General features: G+C 45.9%; 2 protein-coding genes across 2 annotated transcripts in view; one reads left to right on the top strand and one right to left on the bottom strand.

Annotated features, from left to right (window-relative positions):
* Positions 1-5,911, bottom strand: part of LOC130293314 (ferritin heavy chain B-like) — a 33,757-nt gene extending 27,846 nt beyond the window's left edge. Inside the window, exon 1 of the mRNA XM_056541845.1 lies at positions 5,864-5,911. Within this exon, the coding sequence (XP_056397820.1) occupies positions 5,864-5,896 (33 nt within the window). The 5' untranslated portion in view covers positions 5,897-5,911. The remainder of the gene's footprint in view (positions 1-5,863) is intronic.
* On the top strand, positions 1,787-13,992 carry LOC130293313 (ferritin, lower subunit). The gene is made up of 4 exons (XM_056541842.1): positions 1,787-1,943; positions 4,842-4,988; positions 7,291-7,416; positions 13,689-13,992. The coding sequence occupies exons 1-4, from the start codon at positions 1,791-1,793 to the stop codon at positions 13,833-13,835; spliced, it is 573 nt and encodes a 190-aa protein (XP_056397817.1). The 5' UTR covers positions 1,787-1,790; the 3' UTR covers positions 13,836-13,992.
* The last annotated feature ends 9,022 nt before the right edge of the window (positions 13,993-23,014 follow it).

Here is a 23,014-nt window from a genome sequence, read left to right as displayed (position 1 = left end):
ATATAATTAATTATGCAAATGAGCATGGCCTGTGTTTTTTGGCAACCTTAACCCCAACCCATGTTATGCACTTCTCAAAAAAATAAAGGGAACACTTAAACAACACAATGTGCCAATATGGTTCAGGCCTATGATAATTATTAACACATCCCTGGCTGCAGGCATGCATGCGACATTAGGAATTTAGTGTGACAGACAACGCCTTCCTTTAAATGTAACAGAAGAAAATAAAATGGGAAATTCTCCAAACGTGTAAACCATTAGACATTATGACAAGTCAATGACACTTCTGTGAAATCCCACTGTCCACTCAGGAAGCAACACTGATTGACAATCAATTTCATATGCTGTTGTGCAAATGGAACAGACAACAGGTGGAAATTATAGGCAATTAGCAAGACATCCCCAATAAAGGAGTGGTTCTGCAGGTGGTGACCACAGGCCACTTCTCAGTTCCTATGCTTCCTGGCTGATGTTTTGATCACTTTTGAATGCTGGCGGTGCTTTCACTCTAGTGGTAGCATAAGACACAGGTACTGCAGCTCATCCTGGATGGCACATCAATGCGAGCTGTGGCAAGAAGGTTTGCTGTGTCTGTTAGCGTAGTGTCCAGAGTATGAAGGCGCTACCAGGAGACAGACCAGTACATCAGGAGACATGGAGGAGGTCGTAGGAGGGCAACAACCCATCAGCAGGACCGCTACCTCTGCCTTTGTGCATGGAGGAGCAGGAGGAGCACTGCCAGAGCCCTGCAAAATGACCTCCAGCAGGCCACAAATGTGCATGTGTCCACTCAAACAGTCAGAAACAGACTCCAAGAGGGTGGTATGAGGGCCCGACGTCCACAGGTGGGGGGTTGTGCTTACAGCCCAACACCGTGCAGGACGTTTGGCATTTGCCAGAGAACATCAAGATTGTAAAATTCGCCACTGGCACCCTGTACTCTTCACAGATGAAAGCAGGCTCACACTGAGCACATGTGACAGACGTTACATAAAGTTGGATCAGCCTGTAGTGTTATTTTCCACTTTGATTTTGAGTGTGACTCCATATCCAGACCTCCAGGGGTTGATAAATTTGATTTCCATTGACAATTTTTGTGTGCTTTTGTTGTCAGCACTAGACATGAGCGAACTTACAGTAAATTCGATTCGTCACGAACTTCTTGGCTCGGCAGTTGATGACTTTTCCTGCATTAAATTAGTTCAGCTTTCAGGTGCTCCGGTGGGCTGGAAAAGGTGGATACAGTCCTAAGAAAGAGTCTCATAGGAATGTATCCACCTTTTCCAGCCCACCGGAGCACCTGAAAGCTTTACTAATTTATGCAGGAAAAGTCATCAACTGCCGAGCCGAGAAGTTCGTGACGAATCGAATTTACTGTAAGTTCGCTCATCTCTAGTCAGCTCATTCACCTATGTAAAGACGAAAGTATTTCATACGATTAGTCCATTCATTCAGATCTAGGACGTGTTCTCTTAGCGTTCCCTTTATTTTTTTGGAGCAGTGTGACATTAGGAATTTAGTGTGACAGACAACCCCTTCCTTTAAATGTAATAGAAATAAAATAGATAAATAAAATAGATAAATTCTACAAACGTGTAAACCATTAGAACCGTGTTATGAGAAGTAATTGTCGTTTTGCGCTGAATATTCTGAATATTTTCACTATTATCATTACAAAGCATGTGCTAGGCCCGGCCTGTGTTTACTATCAGAGCCCTGCTGCTGTGGAGGGGAGGGTAGAGCTGTATTAGGAGGCGCTTCCTCCCCCTGCAGCCCTATATAGGGGGATGGGCAGCTTGTCTTTATTCATTCATCTGGCAGCATTGTACCGAAAAATCATGGAGTCTCAGATCAGGCATAACTTCCACCAGGATTGTGAGGCTGGCCTCAACCGCACCGTGAACCTAAAATACCACAGCTCCTATATCTACCTGTCTATGGTGAGACCCCGCCTGACTAATACGTGTACACCTTGTGACCTTGCTGTGTGTCTTTAATAAAGCACCATGTTTCCTGTGTCTCCTTCTACTAAACTACTGTTTCCCAACCAGGGTGCCTCCAGCTGTTGCAAAACTACAACTGCCAGCATGCCCGGACAGCCAAAGGCTGTCCGGGCATGCTGGGAGTTGTAGTTTTGCAACAGCTGGAGGCACCCTGGTTGGGAAACACTACTAACCCCTGCTCCTCTGCTGCTTACTTTGTTGTGTCTTGTCCTTCTTCTACCTCCTCTTGTGTCTTTCTTTAATGGCTGAAGTTTTCACGTATGACATGGCGTTATGTAACTACAAAGATTTAAACGCTGGGGTTTTATAAGAATATTCGCTTATATAGATCAGACCGAATATAGTGAAAACTCTTTTATTTTTTTTAAATTTTTTTAAATGTACAAAAATGTATCCTGTATGCAACATTTCCATAAAGAAAGTCTTGTAATAGAGGAGGAGGTGCGGACCGGAGTGCCACTTTACATCACACGTTCTGAATTGCTGTATACCAAAGTTTAGGACTGGGTACGCTTTGGGGTCTTGCATGTTATTGTAGGACAGAAAAAAAAAAAAAAATTATATTATATTATATTATATATATATATATATATATATATATATATAAAAGTAGGTGCACTACTGTGGTAGATGTAAGCAATGACTAACCCTCAACACCTCACATATATATATATATATATATATATATATATATATATATATATATATATATCACAGTAGTGCACCTACTTTCATTATATATATATATATATATATATATATATATATATATATATATATATATATATATTTATAATTATATTGTAGAGCCCTGAATCGGGAAATGATGTATTCCTTACAAACCCTGCTGTTGTCCCCCTTTTAAAATCTGGGGTAAAGAGCAGACGGAAACAGACGGCATGCTATAAAGTTGGAGTAGTTAGATCCCTTTTGTTTTCCTAAAGTACCCCTTTAATCCCATAAGGACTCAGACAATTTTTTATTTTGACATTTTTCGTTTTTTTCCTCCTCACCTTCAAAAAATCATAACACTTTTTTTTTTTTTTATATTTTCATTCACAGACTAGTATGAGGCCTTGTTTTTTGCGCGACCAGTTGTCCGTTGTAATGCCATCACTCACTTTACCATAAAATGTATGGCGCAACCCAAAAAATACTATTTGTGTGGGGAAATTTAAAAAGAAAACCCGCAATTTTGGAAGGTTTCGTTTTCCCGCCGTACAATTTACAGTAAAAATTAGGTGTTCTTTATTATTTGGGTCAATACGATTAAAGTGATACCCATTATAACATATTTTCGTATTACTGTTGTGCTTAAAAAAAAAATTGTTTTTAAAAATCGCAAACTGTTTAACCAAATTAGTACGTTTAAAATCCCCCTTTTTTTTGAAGACCTATAACTTTTTCCGTATGAGGGCCAATTTTTTTGCACCGTGATCTGTACTTTTTATTGATACCATATTTGCTGATATAAAACTTTTAATAAATTTTTTATTAATCTTTTTTGGAATAAAATGTTATATAAAAAAAAAAGCAGCTATTTTGGACTTTTTTTTATTTTTTACGTTCATTTCGTTCACCGTACGGTATCATTAACATTTTAATAGTTGGGATATTTACGCACGCGGCGATACCAAATATGTATATAAAATATTTCTTTTTACACTTTTTGGGGGTGAAATAGGGAAAATGGGACAATTTACGTTTTTATTGGGGGAGGGGTTTTTTCCCTTTTTTTTTTTTTTTTTTTTTTTTTTACACTTTCGATTGTTAATACACATTCGATTGCTAATACTGTTCAGTGCTATGCATAGGATATAGCACTAATCAGTATTATTGGTCATCTTCTGCTCGATCGCAGACAGAGCAGAAGACCCGTGGAAGGCAGTGGAGGCAGGTGAGGGGACCTCCGGCTGCCATGCTGGATGATCGGAACTCCGCGGCAGCGCTGCGGGCAATCCGATCATCCATTTTAGTGTCCGCAATGTGGCAGATGCCGTGATCTGTATTGATCACTGCATCTGAGAGGTTAAAGGAGCACTCTGGTGCAGAGTATTCCTGCTGCGTCCTGCCCGGGCTGCAGAAAAATGAAAATAAACCATCTCTCACCTTCCTGGGTTCCCGCGGAGCGCCACTACAGCTGATCGGTCCTCCGGTCCATCCTCTTCATACTTCTGTGTGTAACGAAGCGTCACATGGTGCTCCGCCTATTGCCGGCTGCCGCGATGTTCAGCCTCGGCCCATAATAGGCTGAGCACCATGTGACGCTTCGTTACACACGGGAGTATGAAGAGGATGGACCGGAGGACCGATCAGCTGTAGTGGCGCTTCGCGGGAACCCAGGAAGGTGAGTGATGGTTAATTTTCTTTTTTTGCAGGACGAAGCAGGAATACTCTGCACCAGTGTACTCCTTTAATGGCGGACATCTGTGCGATCGCGGGTGTCCGCCATTACCGGCGGGTCCCTGGCTGCTATCAGCAGCCGGGACCGGCCGCGCATGAACCGAGCATCGCTCCGATGCTCTCGGTTATGCATAGGACGTAAATGTACATCCTGGTGCGTTACCAGCTCAACAGGACGTATGTATGTAAGTATATGGAGGTTCCCCCTCACTGATTTATATGGTAACTGATACATTACACAATCCTCTATATTAGAAGTGATGTACATGGGCACCATATATTAGCACTCAGAGGACCTACAGCTCATAAGATGGGATTCTAGGCACATGAGGTATTGCTATACACACGGCTCTTTAGGATCACATCACAAAAAATTCCATTTGATATAATAAAGCTTAGGTTTGATCGTTGTTTCCTTCTGTCCTCTTATAGGCCTCCTATTTTGACCGTGATGACGTAGCACTTGCCAATTTTTCCAAGTTCTTCCATGAACGTTCAGAGGAAGAGAAGGAACACGCAGAGAAGCTGATCAAGTATCAGAACCAGAGAGGAGGACGTGTCTTTCTCCAGAGCATTGAGGTGACTATTTAGTCCTCCAAGTAACCACATTTTACTACACGGAGGCTGGTCTATGTGATGGAAGGGTTTATCGGGAGGGTTTTCATTTTGCTGACCAATTCTGTTATCTAGTGAACCACAATCTGCTTTTGCTCTATCTTCCAGTGACAGTAACAGAAGTAGGTGGTGTAGTTCTAGAGACTTTATACTGTATATGGTGGTTCTGCCTGAAATGCTTTAAGGGATTTACCATCTTAGGGTATGTTCATACAGGGCGGTTACGCTGCTGCGGTGTATCTGCCCTTTGTGAACATAGCCTAAAGTACATATTTTTAGCTTGTGTATGAAATAACTTTATCATCAGATCTTTTTTTTCCCAATGTATTTTTGACAGGGACAATTTGGTGACTGACTTATAGATATAGATGATTTACAGGACCTGTAGCTGGGTTGTAATACTACAACTTCACATGGGCTTGCTGTGGGTTGTAATTCCACAACTTTTGGAAAGCCACAGTGTACACTCCTATGGTAGGTATAAGGAGAAGAAAAACGCCCTGAACTTCAGGCGCAAAAAACCGTTGCGTGGAGAAAGTAATACTCGTGCTGGTAGTAATTGGCACTAGCTTCTCTTTATTCCGATACAACCCAAAGCGAAGCTAGTGCCAATTATTACCAGCACGAGTTACTTTCTCCGCAAAACTATTTTCTGCACCTGAAGTCCGGTGTGTTTTTCTCCTCCGTATACCTACCATATCTCCTGCTCCAGTGGATCTCGGATCATAGACCGGCACCCGGCGGCTGCAACGTCCAGTCATTGGCGATTGCTTTTAATAGCTGTTGTGTCTATCCCCACAAGAGGCCCAGGTGAACGGTTACCCACAAAGGGCTCTCACCTTTTTTTCAACTTTCCATTTGTGTTCAAACATATTGGGGGAGATTTATCAAAACCTGTGCAGAGGAAGAGTGGTGCAGTTGCCCATAGCAACCAATCAGATTGCTGCTTTCATTTTCCACAGGCCTCTTTAGAGGCCTGTGGAAAATGAAAGAAGCAATCTGGTTGCTATGGGCAACGGCACCACTCTTCCTCTGCACAGGTTTTGATAAATCTCCCCCATTGTGTATATAAGGAGCTCTGCTGTGTATAGAACTATATTCACAGTGTACACTCAGCCAGTACTGAATCCCATGAAGCCTGAGTGGAGGCCAAGATTTACTAATCTGTCAGATGAAACACTGGTTTAACCCATGCCAACCAGTCACAGCTCAGCGCAGCTTTTACCAGAGTTTGATAAGATATGAAAGCTGAGCTGTAATTGGTTGCTGGGGGCAAAACCAGGCCTATTTTGTCTCAGATTGATAAATCTGGATATGTGACCACCACATGATGTCTCCATAATGGAACCACACTTCTTGAGAACCCGTCCTGAATAGGTCATCATATGGAGTATGAAACTGTAGGTACAGCCAGACGTTAGACTTCTATGGGTGCCTCATTACACCTCTGTAAGTTGGAGATTGTAGAGCCATAATACAGTAGTGTGCGCCTAATATATTAACAACCCATGGCATACAATAAAGGCTACGTTGCTCAATAGCATGTGATGAAGCATGCCCAGCTCCCCATGCTCAAGGTGGCCTGCTATAACAAGTGATATCCCACTGTACTGTCCGGGATCCAAAATGACTTTAAAGGGGTACTCCGGCCCTAAGACATCTTATCCCCTATCCAAAGGATAGGGGATAAGAAGTCTGATCGCGGGGGTCCCCTCCCATAGACTTGCATTGAGGGGGCGGGGCGTGAGGTCACGATACTCCAGCCCCGTAGTCGTGATCCTTCAGACACAGATCGATCATCTCTCTGTGCAGCGAACATAGGTGGGTGCTGCATGCAAGATTGCAGGGGTCCCCAGCGGGGGGGAACCCCTGCGATCAGACATCTTATCCCCTATCCTTTGGATAGGGGATAAGATGTCTAGGGGTGGAGTACCCCTTTAAATTACAGATGTTCAAACCCTAGGAGTGAAAGCACATGATGTGGTTGGGTTTCAGTTGGCCACATGCAGTAAATCCTACTAATATGATTCCCATTTGTCCTGGAGATCCTATGAGCCACTTGAGCTCGTGAGCAGCCATCTAGGTGCCAAGCAATGAGGTTTCTTTCTGCCCTGTGGGACCAGTGTTGTTTCTGCAAGCGATATGGCAGCTAAGGGCAAGGTGAAAATATACGAACCAGACTAGTTCTACAAATCTCATTTTAGAATTTGGGATTAAAATTGCAGTACATAACCCTGCTGACTCACTATATCCTCTTTTTTCTAAGAAACCAGAGAAGGACGACTGGACCAATGGTTTAGAAGCACTACAGACAGCACTAAAGCTGGAGAAAACCGTAAACCAAGCCCTGCTGGATCTACACCGTGTGGCTGGAGATAAGAATGACCCTCATGTAAGAATCTAACAGTAAAACTAACCAGAAAAAAAGTGAAGCAGCACCACCTTTATGCCTCCCATCTTTTTGTTAGTGCTTGCGAGGTTAGGCCCCAGCAGAACCAACGAGAGATATTTCACAGCACTCCTTGCTTGAGCTTTTAAAAAGCTACAAAGGGCTTTTATTGTTCACCACAGAATTAACGTTTCAGTATTTAATAAAGGCAGTAGCGGGCACTGACGAAACGTTGTGTAAGGGTAGCGTCACACCGAACAAATCCACAGTGTATTTTAAGCTGCTGATCTGCCAATGATGGACCCTACAGTGTGCTGCCATCTGTGCCTGCCTGTCTGTAGCAGCAATCCACCAGTACAAGCAGACAGTGTTCTGCAAGTCGCTGCGCACATGCGTAGTTTCTTCAGACCTTGCGGCTGCTCTCGGCCTAGCTCAGTGAGCAGGGGGAGCGGCCGCCAAGTCTGCGAGTATACTGCATATGCGCGCAGTGACTTGCACTTCGCTGTGTGTCTGCTCGTATCGGCAGATTGATGCTACGAACAGGCAGGCACAGCTGGAGGCACACTGTAGGGTCCATCAAAGGTAAATCCACAGTGTAAAATGCTCTGCAGATCGGTTACGTGTTACCCTACTGTTATTCTGTGTTTACAATAAAAGACCTATAAAGGGTAGCTCCCACTATCATGATTTTTTTTTTCTGTCCCTGCCTATTGCCCTTCTATCCCTAACACCCTCTCTGCCTTTATTTTTATTTTTTACTATTTTAAAAATGGTACTCACTACCAGGCAGACTTCCCCAGCAGGCACCACGTCACTGATGCCTGCTGGGGGCCAACTTCCGCCCTTAGTTCTCCTAACAGGGTGCCTCCAGCTGTTTCACCACTACAACTCCCAGCTTGCCCTGACATCTATTGGCTGTCGGGGCATGCTGGGAGTTGTAGTGGGGAAACAACTGGAGGCACACCGTGATGGCCCATCCCGCTCCCGCCGCGCAGCCCGCAACCCCCCTGGCCCCGCTGCGCCGCATAACCCACTACCCCACCCGCATAAACATTTTTGCCACCACGGTCTTTTTTGCCTGCGGTCGGGAAACCGCATACGGCCGAAAACGAAGCCGACCGGAGGCTGCGGTTCACTCCGGTCGGCTCATAGACTTGCATTAAATACGGTTCCTGAATACGGCTGAGTGCGGGCGCCGCGATTAAGCCCCGCCCCCTCCTCCAAACCGTATACGGGAACCGTATTTAAGAAAACGTGGTGTGAACCCAGCCTTACCTGTCGCCGGGGCCTGCCAGGGAGCCTGCGCGCGTCCTCTTCATTCAAAGCACTCGCTCCCACCTGTCTGACAGGCGGGAGCGAGCACCGCAGTGAATGAACTCCGACTCGTTGCCAGGCTTCAACGAGTCGAAATTCATTAGTGACTTCACTGCCCAATGCATTCGGCCACTAGGAGGGCGACCCCTAGTGGCCGAATTTAAAAGTGATTTTAAACTGTTTTAAAATCACTTTTTTTTTTATGAAAGGGTACCTCCCATCAAAAAAAAATTTGATATATTATAGTTTAATGTATACAGAATAACTTTCCAATTGCATGTTAGTAAAAAATATGCTTCTTTCCATTTAGTTTTCCCACTTTGAAAAAATGACCACTAGGGGTCTCCCTACCAGTCCTGGCAGCAAGCATTTCAGACTCATGACGGAGTCCTAAGCACTCAGAGCTGCCAGCCTACTTTGTTCACAAAGGAGAACACTCAGAGCTGCCAGCCTGCTTTGTAGAGATGAGCGAACTTACAGTAAATTTGATTCGTCACGAACTTCTTGGCTCTGCAGTTGATGACTTTTCCTGCGTAATTTAGTTCAGCCTTCAGGTGCTCTGGTGGGCTGGAAAAGGTGGATACAGTCCTAGGAGACTCTTTCCTAGGAATGTATCCACCTTTTCCAGCCCACCGGAGCACCTGAAGGCTGAACTAAATTACGCAGGAAAAGTCATCAACTGCCGAGCCGAGAAGTTCGGGACAAATCGAATTTACTGTAAGTTCGCTCATCTCTACTGCTTTGTTCACAGCCTGTTTGGCTGTGAACAAAGCAGGATGGCAGCTTGCAGTGTTTAGGACTCCAGCATGAGTCTGAAATGCTTGATGCCAGGACTGGTAGGGAGACCCCTAGTGGTCATTTTTTCAAAGTGGGAAAACTAAATGGAAAGAAGCATATTTTTTAATAACATGCAATTGGAAAGTTATTCTGCAAACAAGAATCTAATATATCAAAAGTTTTTTTTTTGATGAGAGGTACCCTTTAAAGTATATTAGAGATATGTTGTAGCACTTAAGTACTACAACATATCAATTGTTTGACTTCATCACAGTGCTCATTTAAAGCTTTTGACAAACAAGGAGTTCTGTGATTTCTTTTGATAAAACTAACCACTCATCACAAAATTCCAAGTAATTAATAAAGTTTGAGCTACCATGGCCCTTTGTGTCAGCAACCCTCGCCAGCTCCAAGGGCCCCGGCTGCTGCACCACCTCTCGCCAGCTCCAAGGGCCCCGGCTGCTGCACCACCTCTCGCCAGCTCCAAGGGCCCCGGCTGCTGCACCACCTCTCGCCAGCTCCAAGGGCCCCGGCTGCTGCACCACCTCTCGCCAGCTCCAAGGGCCCCGGCTGCTGCACCACCTCTCGCCAGCTCCAAGGGCCCCGGCTGCTGCACCACCTCTCGCCAGCTCCAAGGGCCCCGGCTGCTGCACCACCTCTCGCCAGCTCCAAGGGCCCCGGCTGCTGCACCACCTCTCGCCAGCTCCAAGGGCCCCGGCTGCTGCACAGAAGTTGTAGAAGGAGGGGAGTTGGCACGCTGGTGCTCGGGTGCTTCAGGCTGTTCTTCGGCACACTGCCAAGATACATAACTTTCTTAACCCTTACCACAGTAACACCAGATGCCTGCTAAACCTAGACAAGCAATTTTAAAATGTTCTACAAACACTTGTGCAATATAAGTTTGTAAATAGGAAATCATTAACCTCCACTGCTAAGTAATCTCATTGGGGGAGATTTATCAAAACCTGTGCAGAGGAAGAGTGGTGCAGTTGCCCATAGCAACCAATCAGATTGCTTCTTTCATTGTCCACAGGCCTCTTTAGAGGCCTGTGGAAAATGAAAGAAGCGATCTGATTGGTTGCTATGGGCAACTGCACCACTCTTCCTCTGCACAGGTTTTGATAAATCTCCCCCAATCAGATCGCTTCTTTCATTTTCCACAGGCCTCTAAAGAGGCCTGTGGAAAATGAAAGAAGCAATCTGATTGGTTGCTATGGGCAACTGCACCACTCTTCCTCTGCACAGGTTTGGATAAATCTCCCTCATTATGTCTAAGTGCTTCACAAACTGAAGACTACTTGATACAATTGCGATATTTGCAGTTTTGATCCTGTCTTTAATCTATTTCTTCAATTCCCTGCTAGAAGACTGAGGCATGATGAGCATGACTTTTTCTATAATACAACTGTATTAACAGAGGATTGTATGTCTCTATGAAAGGAAAGCCTATACACTAAAGGGGAGATTCATCAAAACCTGTGCAGAGGCAAAGTTGACCATAGCAACCAATCAGATCGCTTCTTTCATTTTGCATAAGCCTTGGTTATGCTGATTGGTTGCTATGGGCAACTGGGCAACTTTGCCGCTGCACAGATTTAGATAAATCTCCCCCCTAAATTCATATGTAAACTGTAAGGCTAGGTTCACACTGCAGAATTTCTGCCGGAGAATGAGCAGGCGGCGCTAGGACCGAGCACACTGCATTGCTGCTCCCATAGACTGCAATGCATTTCTGGGTGGATCTTTTGGGAGATCTGCTCAGAAATGCATTGCCATCGATGGGGACGGCAATGTAGTCCACGCGGTCCTAGTGCTGCCAACTCTATCTCCGGCAGAAATTAGGCCCAGAAATTCCACAGTGTGAACCTAGCCTAAGGGCTCTTCTACACTGCGGACATTTTGTTGCGGGCTTTCCACTTGCAGCCATGTTTTCAATGGGATCCTGCTGCTCTGTTCAGACTGCGCCACAGCAGATTTCCTCCAGCAGAAAGTACATCTGCTCAAAAAATGGAACATGTTCATTCTTTGGGCAGAATTCTACCGGGGCTGCATAGCCATCTATGAAAATGGCACTGTCCACGCAGTCCTACCGGCAAAGTACTTTGCAGTGCTTGCTCTAAGTGGACATCCAGCTAGCTGAATTCCACTGGCTAAATGTCGGTAGTGTGGACAAGCCCTAAGGCTACACTAACATGTCTCAATAATGCTGCAGAATTTTCTAGTGCTGGTATACAGAGCTTCCCAGCCTCTGCACCCTTCTCCAAGGGGAGGTCCCCCTTAATTAATACTGGGAGATTTTTAAAGGGATACTCCACCCCTAGACATCTCATCCCCTATCCAAAGGATAGGGGATAAGATGTCTGATTGCTGGGGACCCCCGCAATATAGCATGCAGCACCCACCTGTTTCTGCTCCGGAAGCGCTGGAGGGTCTGGGTCCCGACCACCGGAACGGAAGTCCGTGAAGTCACGACTCCACCCCCGTGTGACTTCACACCCCATCTCCTCAATGCAAGTCTATGGGAGGGGGCGGGACAGCCATCACATACTTGCCTTGAGGGGACGGGGCATGACGTCACACAGGCGCGGAGTCGTGACTTCACACGGGGGCGGAGTTGTGACATCACAGACTTCTATTCCGGTGGTCGGGACCCAGACCCTCCAGTGCTTCCAGAGCAGAAATAGGTGGGTGCCGCATGCTATATTGTGGGGGTCCCCAGTGGCATGACCCCGGCGAACAGACATCTTATCCCCTATCCTTTGGTTAGGGGATAAGATGTCTAGGGGTGGAGTACCCCTTTAAGAGGAGCAAACCCAGACTCCACCTTGTAAGGCGACTAGTGTAGGAGATATGGTGAACTGCTTCTCCCATCTTCTGTGCAGAAACTACGTATAGAGAATGTCCCTGCTTGGAGCCATGGTAAATTTATCAAAACCAGTGCAGAGGAAAAGCTGACCAGTGGCCAATGGCAAACAGTTAAATCACTTATTTTTCAGAGGGCTTTCTTTTATTATTTAAATCCCCCCCCCAAGTTTGTAAATGAACTGGCCTAACTTAGGGCACGTGTATGGCTAATTGTGGCGCGAGTTAAGGGACAGCAGCCCTTGTGTGACTACCAGTCTGTATGGAACTGTGCCTCCTTATGGGGGAAGAATCTTAACATTTCTTACTGACTTTTGACACCAAGGTTAACCTTAGGTTAGAGATTCCACCCCCCCCCCCCCCCCCCCAATGTCGGTGATCGGAGAAAATCGCATGTCAATTCAGAGGGATAGGAGCGAGGTTGCAGCAGTGCGATCTCCTCCTATCCACTGCCATTAGACAGAAATTAGTTGTGACCAATGGCAGTGCACAACAGGGGGTTGCCATGGAAACCCCCCGCTCTGCCCACCCTTGGATGTCGGGCAGAACGGGGGGAGAAGATGGCGGCCTGTACCTGTGTAGAACATGCTGTGGGGACCGCCGATCATCGGTGGAGATCAGCGGCGCAGGTACGGAAGCGATGGTGGGGTGGGGGGCGTTTGGGGGTCGAAAGAAAGGTGGCAGTAAAGCGATATTTACTGCTGCCCCTCTAGTGGTTGCCAAACTGCAACTCCCAGCATTCCTAGACTGCCCAGGCATGCTGGGAGTTGTAGTTCTGTAACATCTGTCCCTTCAGACTTTGCAATTTTCATGAAAATTTTGAAAATTGCTGCTATACTTTGAAGCCCTCTAATTTTTTCAAAAAGTAAAAATTGGTCCATTTTATGATGCCAACATAAAGTAGACATATTGTATTTGTGAATCAATATAAAATGTATTTGGAATATCCATTTTCCTTACAAGCAGAGAGCTTCAAAGTTAGAAAAATGCTAAATTTTCATGTAATTTGGGGATTTTTCACCAAGAAAGGATGCAAGTAACGACAAAAATTTACCACTAACATAAAGTAGAATATGTCACAAACTCTCAGAATAATCGGTAAAAGCGTCCCAGAGTTATTAATGCATAAAGTGACAGTGGTCAGACTTGCGAAAAAGGGGTTAATTAAGTCTTGAGTTTAAGTGACTGTCCCCATGTACCTCTGTTCTACCTCACTCATTGTCAAGGGGCCTAGCCTTCTTCTATCTAGAGTACGTGCGGGCCAACCATCTGCTCCAGTGTTGGTAGAGTACCCCTCTAAAATCCTGTGTCTTTCTCTACAGATGACGGATTTCTTGGAATCTCCATTCTTGTCTGAGAGTACAGAGACCATAAAGAAGCTTGGCGATTATGTGACCAGTCTGAAGAAGCTTTGGAGCAGCCACCCTGGCATGGCGGAGTACTTGTTTAACAAGCACACACTGGGTTAAATCCTCCTCTGCTGTAACTTGCCTCTTGTCGCTCCAGGATTTCTATGTAGAAGTAAAAAGGACATAAATTTTATCAGAAACACACAAATTCTTATCTACCAGCATCGTTTTGACAATAAAACATTTGTTAATACATTCAAACTGGTCTTTTGTTTTCTTGTTATGTTGAATGAACCCTGGTTTGTCACATTTGGCCCAAATGTAGAATTTATCCATAGGGTAATGTAAATAGAATAGTATATGTAAATAAATGGTTAATTACTTGTTTTCATGGCGTCACAGGGCCTTCGGGTCACGAGTGACAGCTGACCTTGGACCTATCAAATTAGGCTCCATCCCCTGTCCATATAAGGGACGATGCAGCCATTTTAGCTCTTTGTTCCTGGGTTGCCAAGCGAGCAACATCTCTCTATAGAACCTGCGCTGCTAAAAAAACAAAACAAAAAAAACCATGAGTTAGGCCCCAGCCTCGCAGCAACGGCCGATCCTTAGCAAATATAGTGTATCAATCCCCAAACACTCTGTGGGACCACCGGACCTAATCTACCCCTAAATCCGGACGGATCCACGCACCAATTACCTTGATTCTATTAACCTGCAAAAGACACAAGGTCCGCAGCAACTGTCAGTCATTGAAGTGTATTGCAGAGACACTAACTGTATTCTGAATGTGCCGCAAGTTCAAGAATAAAGTTTACTTCAGTTCAAGTTTAACTCCAGTGTGGACCTTCAGTCATTACCTGCATACGCCTGTCGTTTCTGGGAAGGGCGGCGATAGGCCAAAGCTATACCTCAGTAATACCAGCCCACACCCTGGCGTCACGAGTGACAAGGTTAATATTAACCCCTCATATACCAATGCCATACCACCACCATACCCCCCCCCCCCCCCCCCAGGGCTATCACAGTATAAAGAACTAAAAAGCTGAAAACTCCAGTCAGTGATGGCTGGGGCGAGGAATACATGTTAAAATTTTCATGCTGCCGCCAGAGCCCAAGACTTGCGCAAGACTACATTCAATCTACCAAAGTGGAAGTCCCATAGACTGGCATGGAACTTCTGCAATAGTTCAGTCGACGCAACACCTGTAGTCTTGGTGGCAGCATGAAAATTAAAGCATATATCCTGCCACCCAAGCCTGAATGTACACTATAAAGGGGTACTCCGGTGGAAAATATTTTATTTTTCTCAACTGGTGCCAGAAAGTTACAGATGTGTAAATTACTTCAATTAAAAAATCTTAATCCTTCCAGTACTTATCAGCTGCAGTATGCTACAGAGGAAGACAGGAACTGTCCAGAGCAGGAGCATATCCCCATAGCAAACCTATCCTGCTATGGACAGTTTCTGACATGGACAGAGGTGTCAGCAGAGAGCACTGTGGTCAGACAGAAAAGAAATTCAAGAAGAAAATAACTTCCTCTGCAGTATATATCAGCTGATAAGTACTGGAAGGATCAAGATTTTTAAATAATTTAAAAATCTGTTTAACTTTCTGGCACCAGCAGATAAAAAATAATAATAATTAACTGGAGTACCCCTTTTTAAATTTAATACAGCTATATTTTTGAATCCCATTTAAGTTAATAGGGCAACTCCAGGGGCGTAGCTATAGAGGTAGCAGTTGCACCGGGGCCCTGGTGCCTAAGGGGGCCCCAAAGCAAAACTGCTCAATAAGAGAGCAGTATTATATTTGGCACATGGGGCCCTGTTGCAGTCTGTTCCATTTTGGGGGTAGTAGAACAGGGGTTGAGGGATTAACTTCAGAGACCCGATGCGATCATAACCTATTAACCAGGGGAGTGGGCAGCATGCTCCGCTCCCCTGTCATGTATATACTGTCTTTTACTTTTCTTTTTCAAATCCCCCACCAGGAGCCCCGAGTGGCCATTCACTGCTCTCAGTTGGGTTTTTAAAGTCAGTGCACTCGAGATTTAACATTTAATCCGGGAAGCAGGCGACATTGCGCTGTGTTCCCCGGCTGGCCAGACACTCTGATTAAACAAGTGCTATGTCTTGCCCCACGCAGCGCTTTCCCTGCTGAACAGCAGCGGAGAGTGAAAAGGATTGTTCAATCAGCGCATTTGGCCGGCAGGGAACAGCGCAATGCAAAGGTTCATTAAGAAAGGATAGCACGAGCACCTCTACTACTAGTAATCACACTAGTCCCTCGGATTAGTTGCCAGACCTCACGCACCTCCCCAGGTTGCGGCGGTGCACAATGCCAAACAAAATGATGACTGTTCAATGAAGAAATACAGTAGCCAGCACTCACCATCCAGAGGTCTTAATTGCAGGATACGGTGCATCGACATATGTTCAGCGGGCAGGATAGGGGTCTCGGGACAGCACTGTTTTGTGCACTTCCACAAGCCGAACAGCGCTATGCCGCCTGCTGGTTCAATGTTAAATCACAATCTCACTGACTGACTTTGAACCCCCCCCCCCCCCCGAGAGCTGTGAATGGCCACTTGATGCTGGCTAATCAGGACTCCGGCAGGGGTGAGGGTAAGACAGTGTATATACATCGCATGCGAGCAGAGCATGCTGCCCGCTCACCTGGTTAATGGCTTATAATAGCATTGGGTCTCCGAGGTGAGACCCAGAGCGATTAATCCCTCAGCCCCTGTACTACTACCATCAACATGGAACAGACTCTTTCATAATGGGGGGGGGTAGTAGTACAAGCACTTCTGTATTCACCCCAGCCGTCTGCATCTGGGGGGGAACTGCTACTCCCATCATGGAAACGAGTCTGTTCCATTATGGCAGTGGTAGTAGTCCCGCAGCACTGCAGGAGTCCGCTGCTTTCACCTCTTCTGAGAATGCTCAGAAGTAATACCTGTTCAAAAATGGATTTAAAAAAAAAAAAAAACTGATTCAAACAGATGACCTTAAAGGCTCATTGGTTTGCCATAGACTTCAATGTTAAATTTAAAGCGCAACTGTCATGAAATCTGAGTGCAATAACCTGCACACAGCCTTTGTACTGTGTGCAGGTGGTGTGTAGAGCAATGTTTTTACCTAATATTTGCAGGCTTTCATGACCCCAAAAAATGCTTTTAATCAAAGCCACTGATGGTCAGACAGGCGTGGCGCGAGGCCACCATGCCCACTCCCTGTATGTCAGCGCTTGGACCGCTGTGGGGATGGACACACAGATCCCAGCGCATGTGCCCTTCAGCTCATATAATGCGCGCTCCCGCCACCGTCTTCCTCCTCAGTGCGCCTGAGCAGTGCTAGGTGCAGAGAGCGCGCTTCCTCTCTTCCCCCATGTATCGAGAACTGTCCTGCTTGCGCTCGTCTCCACCAGAGAGAAGAAAGAAGATAACAGGCACGAGTATAATAACCAGCCAAAAATGGTGAGCTGAAGGGCGCATGTGCTGGGACCTGTGTGTCAATCACACAGCATTGCTTACCTCATGCCACGCCTATCCGACCGTCAGTGGCTTTGATCAAAAGCATTTTTGGGGTCATGAAAGCCTGCAAAAGTTAGGTAAAAACATTGCTATACATACCACGTGCACACAGTACAAAGGCTGTGTGCTGGTTTTTGCACCCAGATTTCATGACAGTTGCGCTTGAATATATCTGTTTTTAACCCGTTAATTTTGGCAGAGAAAAAAAAAACTCCATGCAACGTCTTTTCTCTGCTAAAATAACAGAATAGGAACCTAACAAGTGCAAAATGAGATCTATCTACAGCCGTTTGCAAAAGGCAAGAAGGGATTTGAGAACGACATGAATTAACGGGGACAGACATTAATGTGAACGAGTCCTTAAAGTTAATAGGAGTTATGCAAATATTGTTAAAACGGCCACCTCAGCTATATTCTGTTTCCTGACCGCTTATGGTAGGTGCAACCTAGCCAGAGTGCCATTGATCGAAAGATCAGTCCTGGGCCTGTTACATATTACCATCAAACTGTCACATATGAAATCCTGTATACTGAGACTAATATCACCAGTACCCAAGGGAGAATAATACTGCTACACCATGACCATCACGTAGTGAAACTAGACCAATATCCCCCCCCAAAATACTAATTCCATGTCGTGGTGACCCCCAACTCTATATAAATGATTACAGTGCAATAACATCCACTGACTCTTAGGAGGCGTCTACTTGGAATTATTCTTTCCTTTTCTATCTCGCTCAGACCACTATGAAGTCACCTGTCAACCATGACTCTTTGCCACAGAATCTGCCCGACAATAGACCTGTTAGGATTCACACGTTTTCAGCACATTTTGCACCTGTTTGCTACCCTCAGTGCCCCAAATAATGCCCCCTTAGTGCCCTGCATGGTATGAAGGAGCAGGTAAGTGTATCAAGAGAAAATGGTAGGGGATTGGGTGGTAGTGGGTAGGGAATTCCTCTCTATTAGGTGGAAACCCTCAGTAGGTAGGTAATTCCCCCTCCCCTGTTAGGTAATGACCCAGTAGGTGGGTTGGAAATCCCCCCTTTAAGGTAGAAGCCCCAAGTAGGTAATGACCCCAGTAGGAAGGCGGTAGGTAGTGCTTCCAAAGGTAATGACCCCAAAAGGTCCTAAAAAAAGAAACCACACCTTTCTGCTGCTGCTGTTCTAAGGCGAGGCTCTCGTGATCCCCTGGAGTGGCGAAGGGCTTCTTTGGTGGGCTGCTTGATAAAATGACATCATCGTGCGGCCTTCATCGTAACTCTACGCTCCTGTATGTACATGACGTACGCTATTTGCTATGACGCTATGTACATACAGGAGCAGGAAACTGCTGCTGTTCTGCTTCTGTTCTGGACTTGCTGCAGCCCTGGCTAGAAATGTCCTAGATGGGAATATTATCTTTATGCTGCGCTTTTCATTTTATCCTTTAGGTGGCAACACTTTATTACCAAAAGTTATGGGGTTTACTCTTCTTTAGGCACTTAATGTAATGTGTCATACAATCAAGCTCTGGGAGAAACTGCATAAAGCTCTGGTTACAAATAGGTATAGATAGGTGCACCTCAGCGTAGAGCAGTGTCCCCCAATCTGTGGCTTGCCAGCCTTTGCAAAACAGCTGGTTAACACAGGGAGCATTATAGTTGTAGTTCTGTGATCATAAGCTAAACAGTAACTACGTACATTTTTTATTTAGTGGTTCAAAGTGCAGTAGTGCCTTGCTGTTTTTGTGCTTCATTTTTATTTGTATGAAATAAGGTTTAGTGGTTTAAACCCTTAAGGACCAGGCCATTTTACACCTCAGGACCCGGCCATATTTTGCACATCTGACCACTGTCACTTTAAACATTAATAACTCTGGAATGCTTTTAGTTATCATTCTGATTCCGAGATTGTTTTTTCGTGACATATTCTACTTTAACATAGTGGTAAAATTTTGTGGTAACTTGCATCCTTTCTTGGTGAAAAATCCCAAAATTTTATGAAAAATTTGAAAATTTTGCATTTTTCTAACATTGAAGCTCTCTGCTTGTAAGGAAAATGGATATTCCCCCCAAAAAATTTTTTTATTCACATATACAATATGTCTACTTTATGTTTGCATCATAAAATTGATGAGTTTTTACTTTTGGAAGACACCAGAGGGCAGAGGGCAAAGTTCAGCAGCAATTTTCCAATTTTTCACAAAATTTCCAAACTCACAATTTTTCATGGACCAGTTCAGGTTTGAAGTGGATTTGAAGGGTCTTCATATTAGAAATACCCCACAAATGACCCCATTATAAAAACTGCACCCCCCCAAAGTATTCAAAATGACATTCAGTCCGCGTTTTAACCCTTTAGGTGTTTCACAGGAATAACAGCAAAGTGAAGGAGAAAATTCACAATCTCCATTTTTTACACTCGCATGTTCTTGTAGACCCAATTTTTGAATTTTTACAAGGGGAAAAAGGAGAACATTTTTACTTATATTTGTAGCCCAATTTCTCTCGAGTAAGCACATACCTCATATGTCTATGTAAAGTGTTCGGTGGGCGCAGTAGAGGGCTCAGAAGCGAAGGAGCGACAAGGGGATTTTGGAGAGTACGTTTTTTTAAAATGGTTTTTGGGGGGCATGTTGCATTTAGGAAGCCCCTATGGTGCCAGAACAGCAAAAATCCCCCACATGGAATACCATTTTGGAAACTAGACCCCTTGAGGTACGTAACAAGGAATAAAGTGAGCCTTAATACCCCCACAGGAGTTTCACGACTTTTGCATATGTAAAAAAATAAAAATAAAATTTCACTAAAATGTGTGTTTCCCCCCAAATTTCACATTTTTGCAAGGGTTAATAGCAGAAAATACCCCCCAAATATTGTAACCCCATCTCTTCTGAGTATGAAGGTACCCCATAAGTTGATCTGAGGTGTACTATGGGTGAACTACAATGCTCAGAAGAGAAGGAGTCATATTTGGCTTTTTGAGAGCAAATTTTGCTCGGGGGCATGTCGCATTTAGGAAGCCCCTATGGTGCCAGGAAAGCAAAAAAAAAAACACATGGCATACCATTTTGGAAACTAGACCCCTTGTGGAACGTAACAAGAAATAAAGTGAGCCTTAATACCCCACAGGGGTTTCACGACTTTTGCATACGTAAAAAAAAATAAAAAATAAATCACTAAAAGGTGTGTTTCCCCCCCAAATTTCACATTTTGCAAGGGTTAATAGCAGAAAATACCCCCCAAAATTTGTAACCACATCTCTTCTGAGTATGGAGGTACCCCATAAGTTCACCTGAAGTGCACTACGGGCGAACTACAATGCTCAGAAGAGAAGGAGTCATATTTGGCTTTTTGAGAGCAAATTTTGCTCGGGGGGCATGTCGCATTTAGGAAGCCCCTATGGTGCCAGGACAGCAAAATAACCCCCACATGGCATACCATTTTGGAAACTAGACCCCTTGAGGAACGTAAGAAGGCGTAAAATGAGCATTTACCCCCCACTGGTGTCTGTCATATCTTTGGAACAGTGGGCTGTACAACATTTTTAATTTGCACAGCCCACTCTTCCAAAGATCTGTCAGACACCAGTGGGGTGTAAATTCTCACTGCACCCCTCATTACATTCCGTGAGGGGTGTAGTTTCCGAAATGGGGTCACATGTGTTTTTTTTTTTTTTTTGCGTTTGTCAAAACCGCTGTAACAATCAGCCACCCCTGTGCAAATCACCTCAAATGTACATGGCGCACTCTCCCTTCTGGGCCTTGTTGTGCGCCCCCAGAGCAGTTTGCGCCCCCATATGGGGTATCTCCGTACTCGGGAGAAATTGCGTTACAAATATTGGGGGGCTTTTTTCCCCTTTACCTCTTGTCAAAATGAAAAGTATAGGGCAACACCAGCATGTTAGTGTAAAAAGTTTATTTTTTTACACTAACATGCTGGTGTAGACCCCAACTTCACCTTTTCATTGTTACGCCGAGCGCTCCGGGTCCCCGCTCCTCCCCGGAGCGCTCGCTTCACTCCCTCCGCTGCAGCGCTCCGGTCACGTCCTCTGACCTGGGGCGCTGCGATCCTGCTGCCAGCCGGGATGCGATTCGCGATGCGGGTAGCGCCCGCTCGCGATGCGCACCCCGGCTCCCCTACCTGACTCGCTCCCCGTCTGTTCTGTCCCGGCACGCGCGGCCCCGCTCCCTAGGGCGCGCGCGCGCCGGGTCTCTGCGATTTAAAGGGCCACTGCGCCGCTGATTGGCGCAGTGGTTCCAATTAGGGTTTTCACCTGTGCACTTCCCTATATTACCTCACTTCCCTTGCACTCCCTTGCCGGATCTTGTTGCCTTAGTGCCAGTGAAAGCGTTCCTTGTGTGTTCCTTGCCTGTGTTTCCAGACCTTCTGCCGTTGCCCCTGACTACGATCCTTGCTGCCTGCCCCGACCTTCTGCTACGTCCGACCTTGCTTCTGCCTACTCCCTTGTACCGCGCCTATCTTCAGCAGCCAGAGAGGTGAGCCGTTGCTAGTGGATACGACCTGGTCACTACCGCCGCAGCAAGACCATCCCGCTTTGCGGCGGGCTCTGGTGAAAACCAGTAGTGGCTTAGAACCGGTCCACTAGCACGGTCCACGCCAATCCCTCTCTGGCACAGAGGGTCCACTACCTGCCAGCCGGCATCGTGACAGTAGATCCGGCCATGGATCCCGCTGAAGTTCCTCTGCCAGTTGTCGCTGACCTCACCACGGTGGTCGCCCAGCAGTCACAACAGATAGCGCAACAAGGCCAACAGCTGTCTCAACTGACCGTTATGCTACAACAGTTGCTACCACAGCTTCAGCAGTCATCTCCTCCGCCAGCTCCTGCACCTCCTCCGCAGCGAGTGGCCGCTCCTGGGATACGCTTATCCTTGCCGGATAAATTTGATGGGGACTCTAAGTTTTGCCGTGGCTTTCTTTCCCAATGTTCCCTGCATCTGGAGATGATGTCGGACCTGTTTCCCACTGAAAGGTCTAAGGTGGCTTTCGTAGTCAGTCTTCTGTCCGGAAAAGCCCTGTCATGGGCCACACCGCTCTGGGACCGCAATGACCCCGTCACTGCCTCTGTACACTCCTTCTTCTCGGAAATCCGAAGTGTCTTTGAGGAACCTGCCCGAGCCTCTTCTGCTGAGACTGCCCTGTTGAACCTGGTCCAGGGTAATTCTTCCGTTGGCGAGTATGCCGTACAATTCCGTACACTTGCTTCAGAATTGTCCTGGAATAATGAGGCCCTCTGCGCGACCTTCAAAAAAGGCCTATCCAGCAACATTAAAGATGTTCTGGCCGCACGAGAAATTCCTGCTAATCTACATGAACTTATTCACCTAGCCACTCGCATTGACATGCGTTTTTCTGAAAGGCGTCAGGAACTCCGCCAAGATATGGACTCTGTTCGCACGAGGCGTTTCGTCTCCTCGGCTCCTCTCTCCTCTGGTCCCCTGCAATCTGTTCCTGTGCCTCCCGCCGTGGAGGCTATGCAGGTCGACCGGTCTCGCCTGACACCTCAAGAGAGGACACGACGCCGTATGGAGAACCTCTGCCTGTACTGTGCTAGTACCGAACACTTCCTGAGGGATTGTCCTATCCGTCCTCCCCGCCTGGAAAGACGTACGCTGACTCCGCACAAAGGTGAGACAGTCCTTGATGTCTACTCTGCTTCTCCACGTCTTACTGTGCCTGTGCGGATGTCTGCCTCTGCCTTCTCCTTCTCTACAGTGGCCTTCTTGGACTCTGGATCTGCAGGAAATTTTATTT

The sequence above is a fragment of the Hyla sarda genome, chromosome 10 (assembly GCF_029499605.1).
Source record: "Hyla sarda isolate aHylSar1 chromosome 10, aHylSar1.hap1, whole genome shotgun sequence".
Taxonomy (NCBI): domain Eukaryota; kingdom Metazoa; phylum Chordata; class Amphibia; order Anura; family Hylidae; genus Hyla; species Hyla sarda.
This window is presented reverse-complemented; position numbering and strand designations above follow the sequence as displayed.

What these genes read in the sequence shown, in the direction of transcription:
- LOC130293313 (XM_056541842.1), top strand. Translation starts at nt 1,791, where the DNA reads ATGGGCAGCTTGTCTTTATTCATTCATCTGGCAGCATTGTACCGAAAA. An exon ending in TCTTTCTCCAGAGCATTGAG is followed by an intron (nt 4,989 to 7,290) that starts GTGACTATTTAG and finishes CTTTTTTCTAAG; the next exon opens with AAACCAGAGAAGGACGACTG. An exon ending in GAGATAAGAATGACCCTCAT is followed by an intron (nt 7,417 to 13,688) that starts GTAAGAATCTAA and finishes CTTTCTCTACAG; the next exon opens with ATGACGGATTTCTTGGAATC.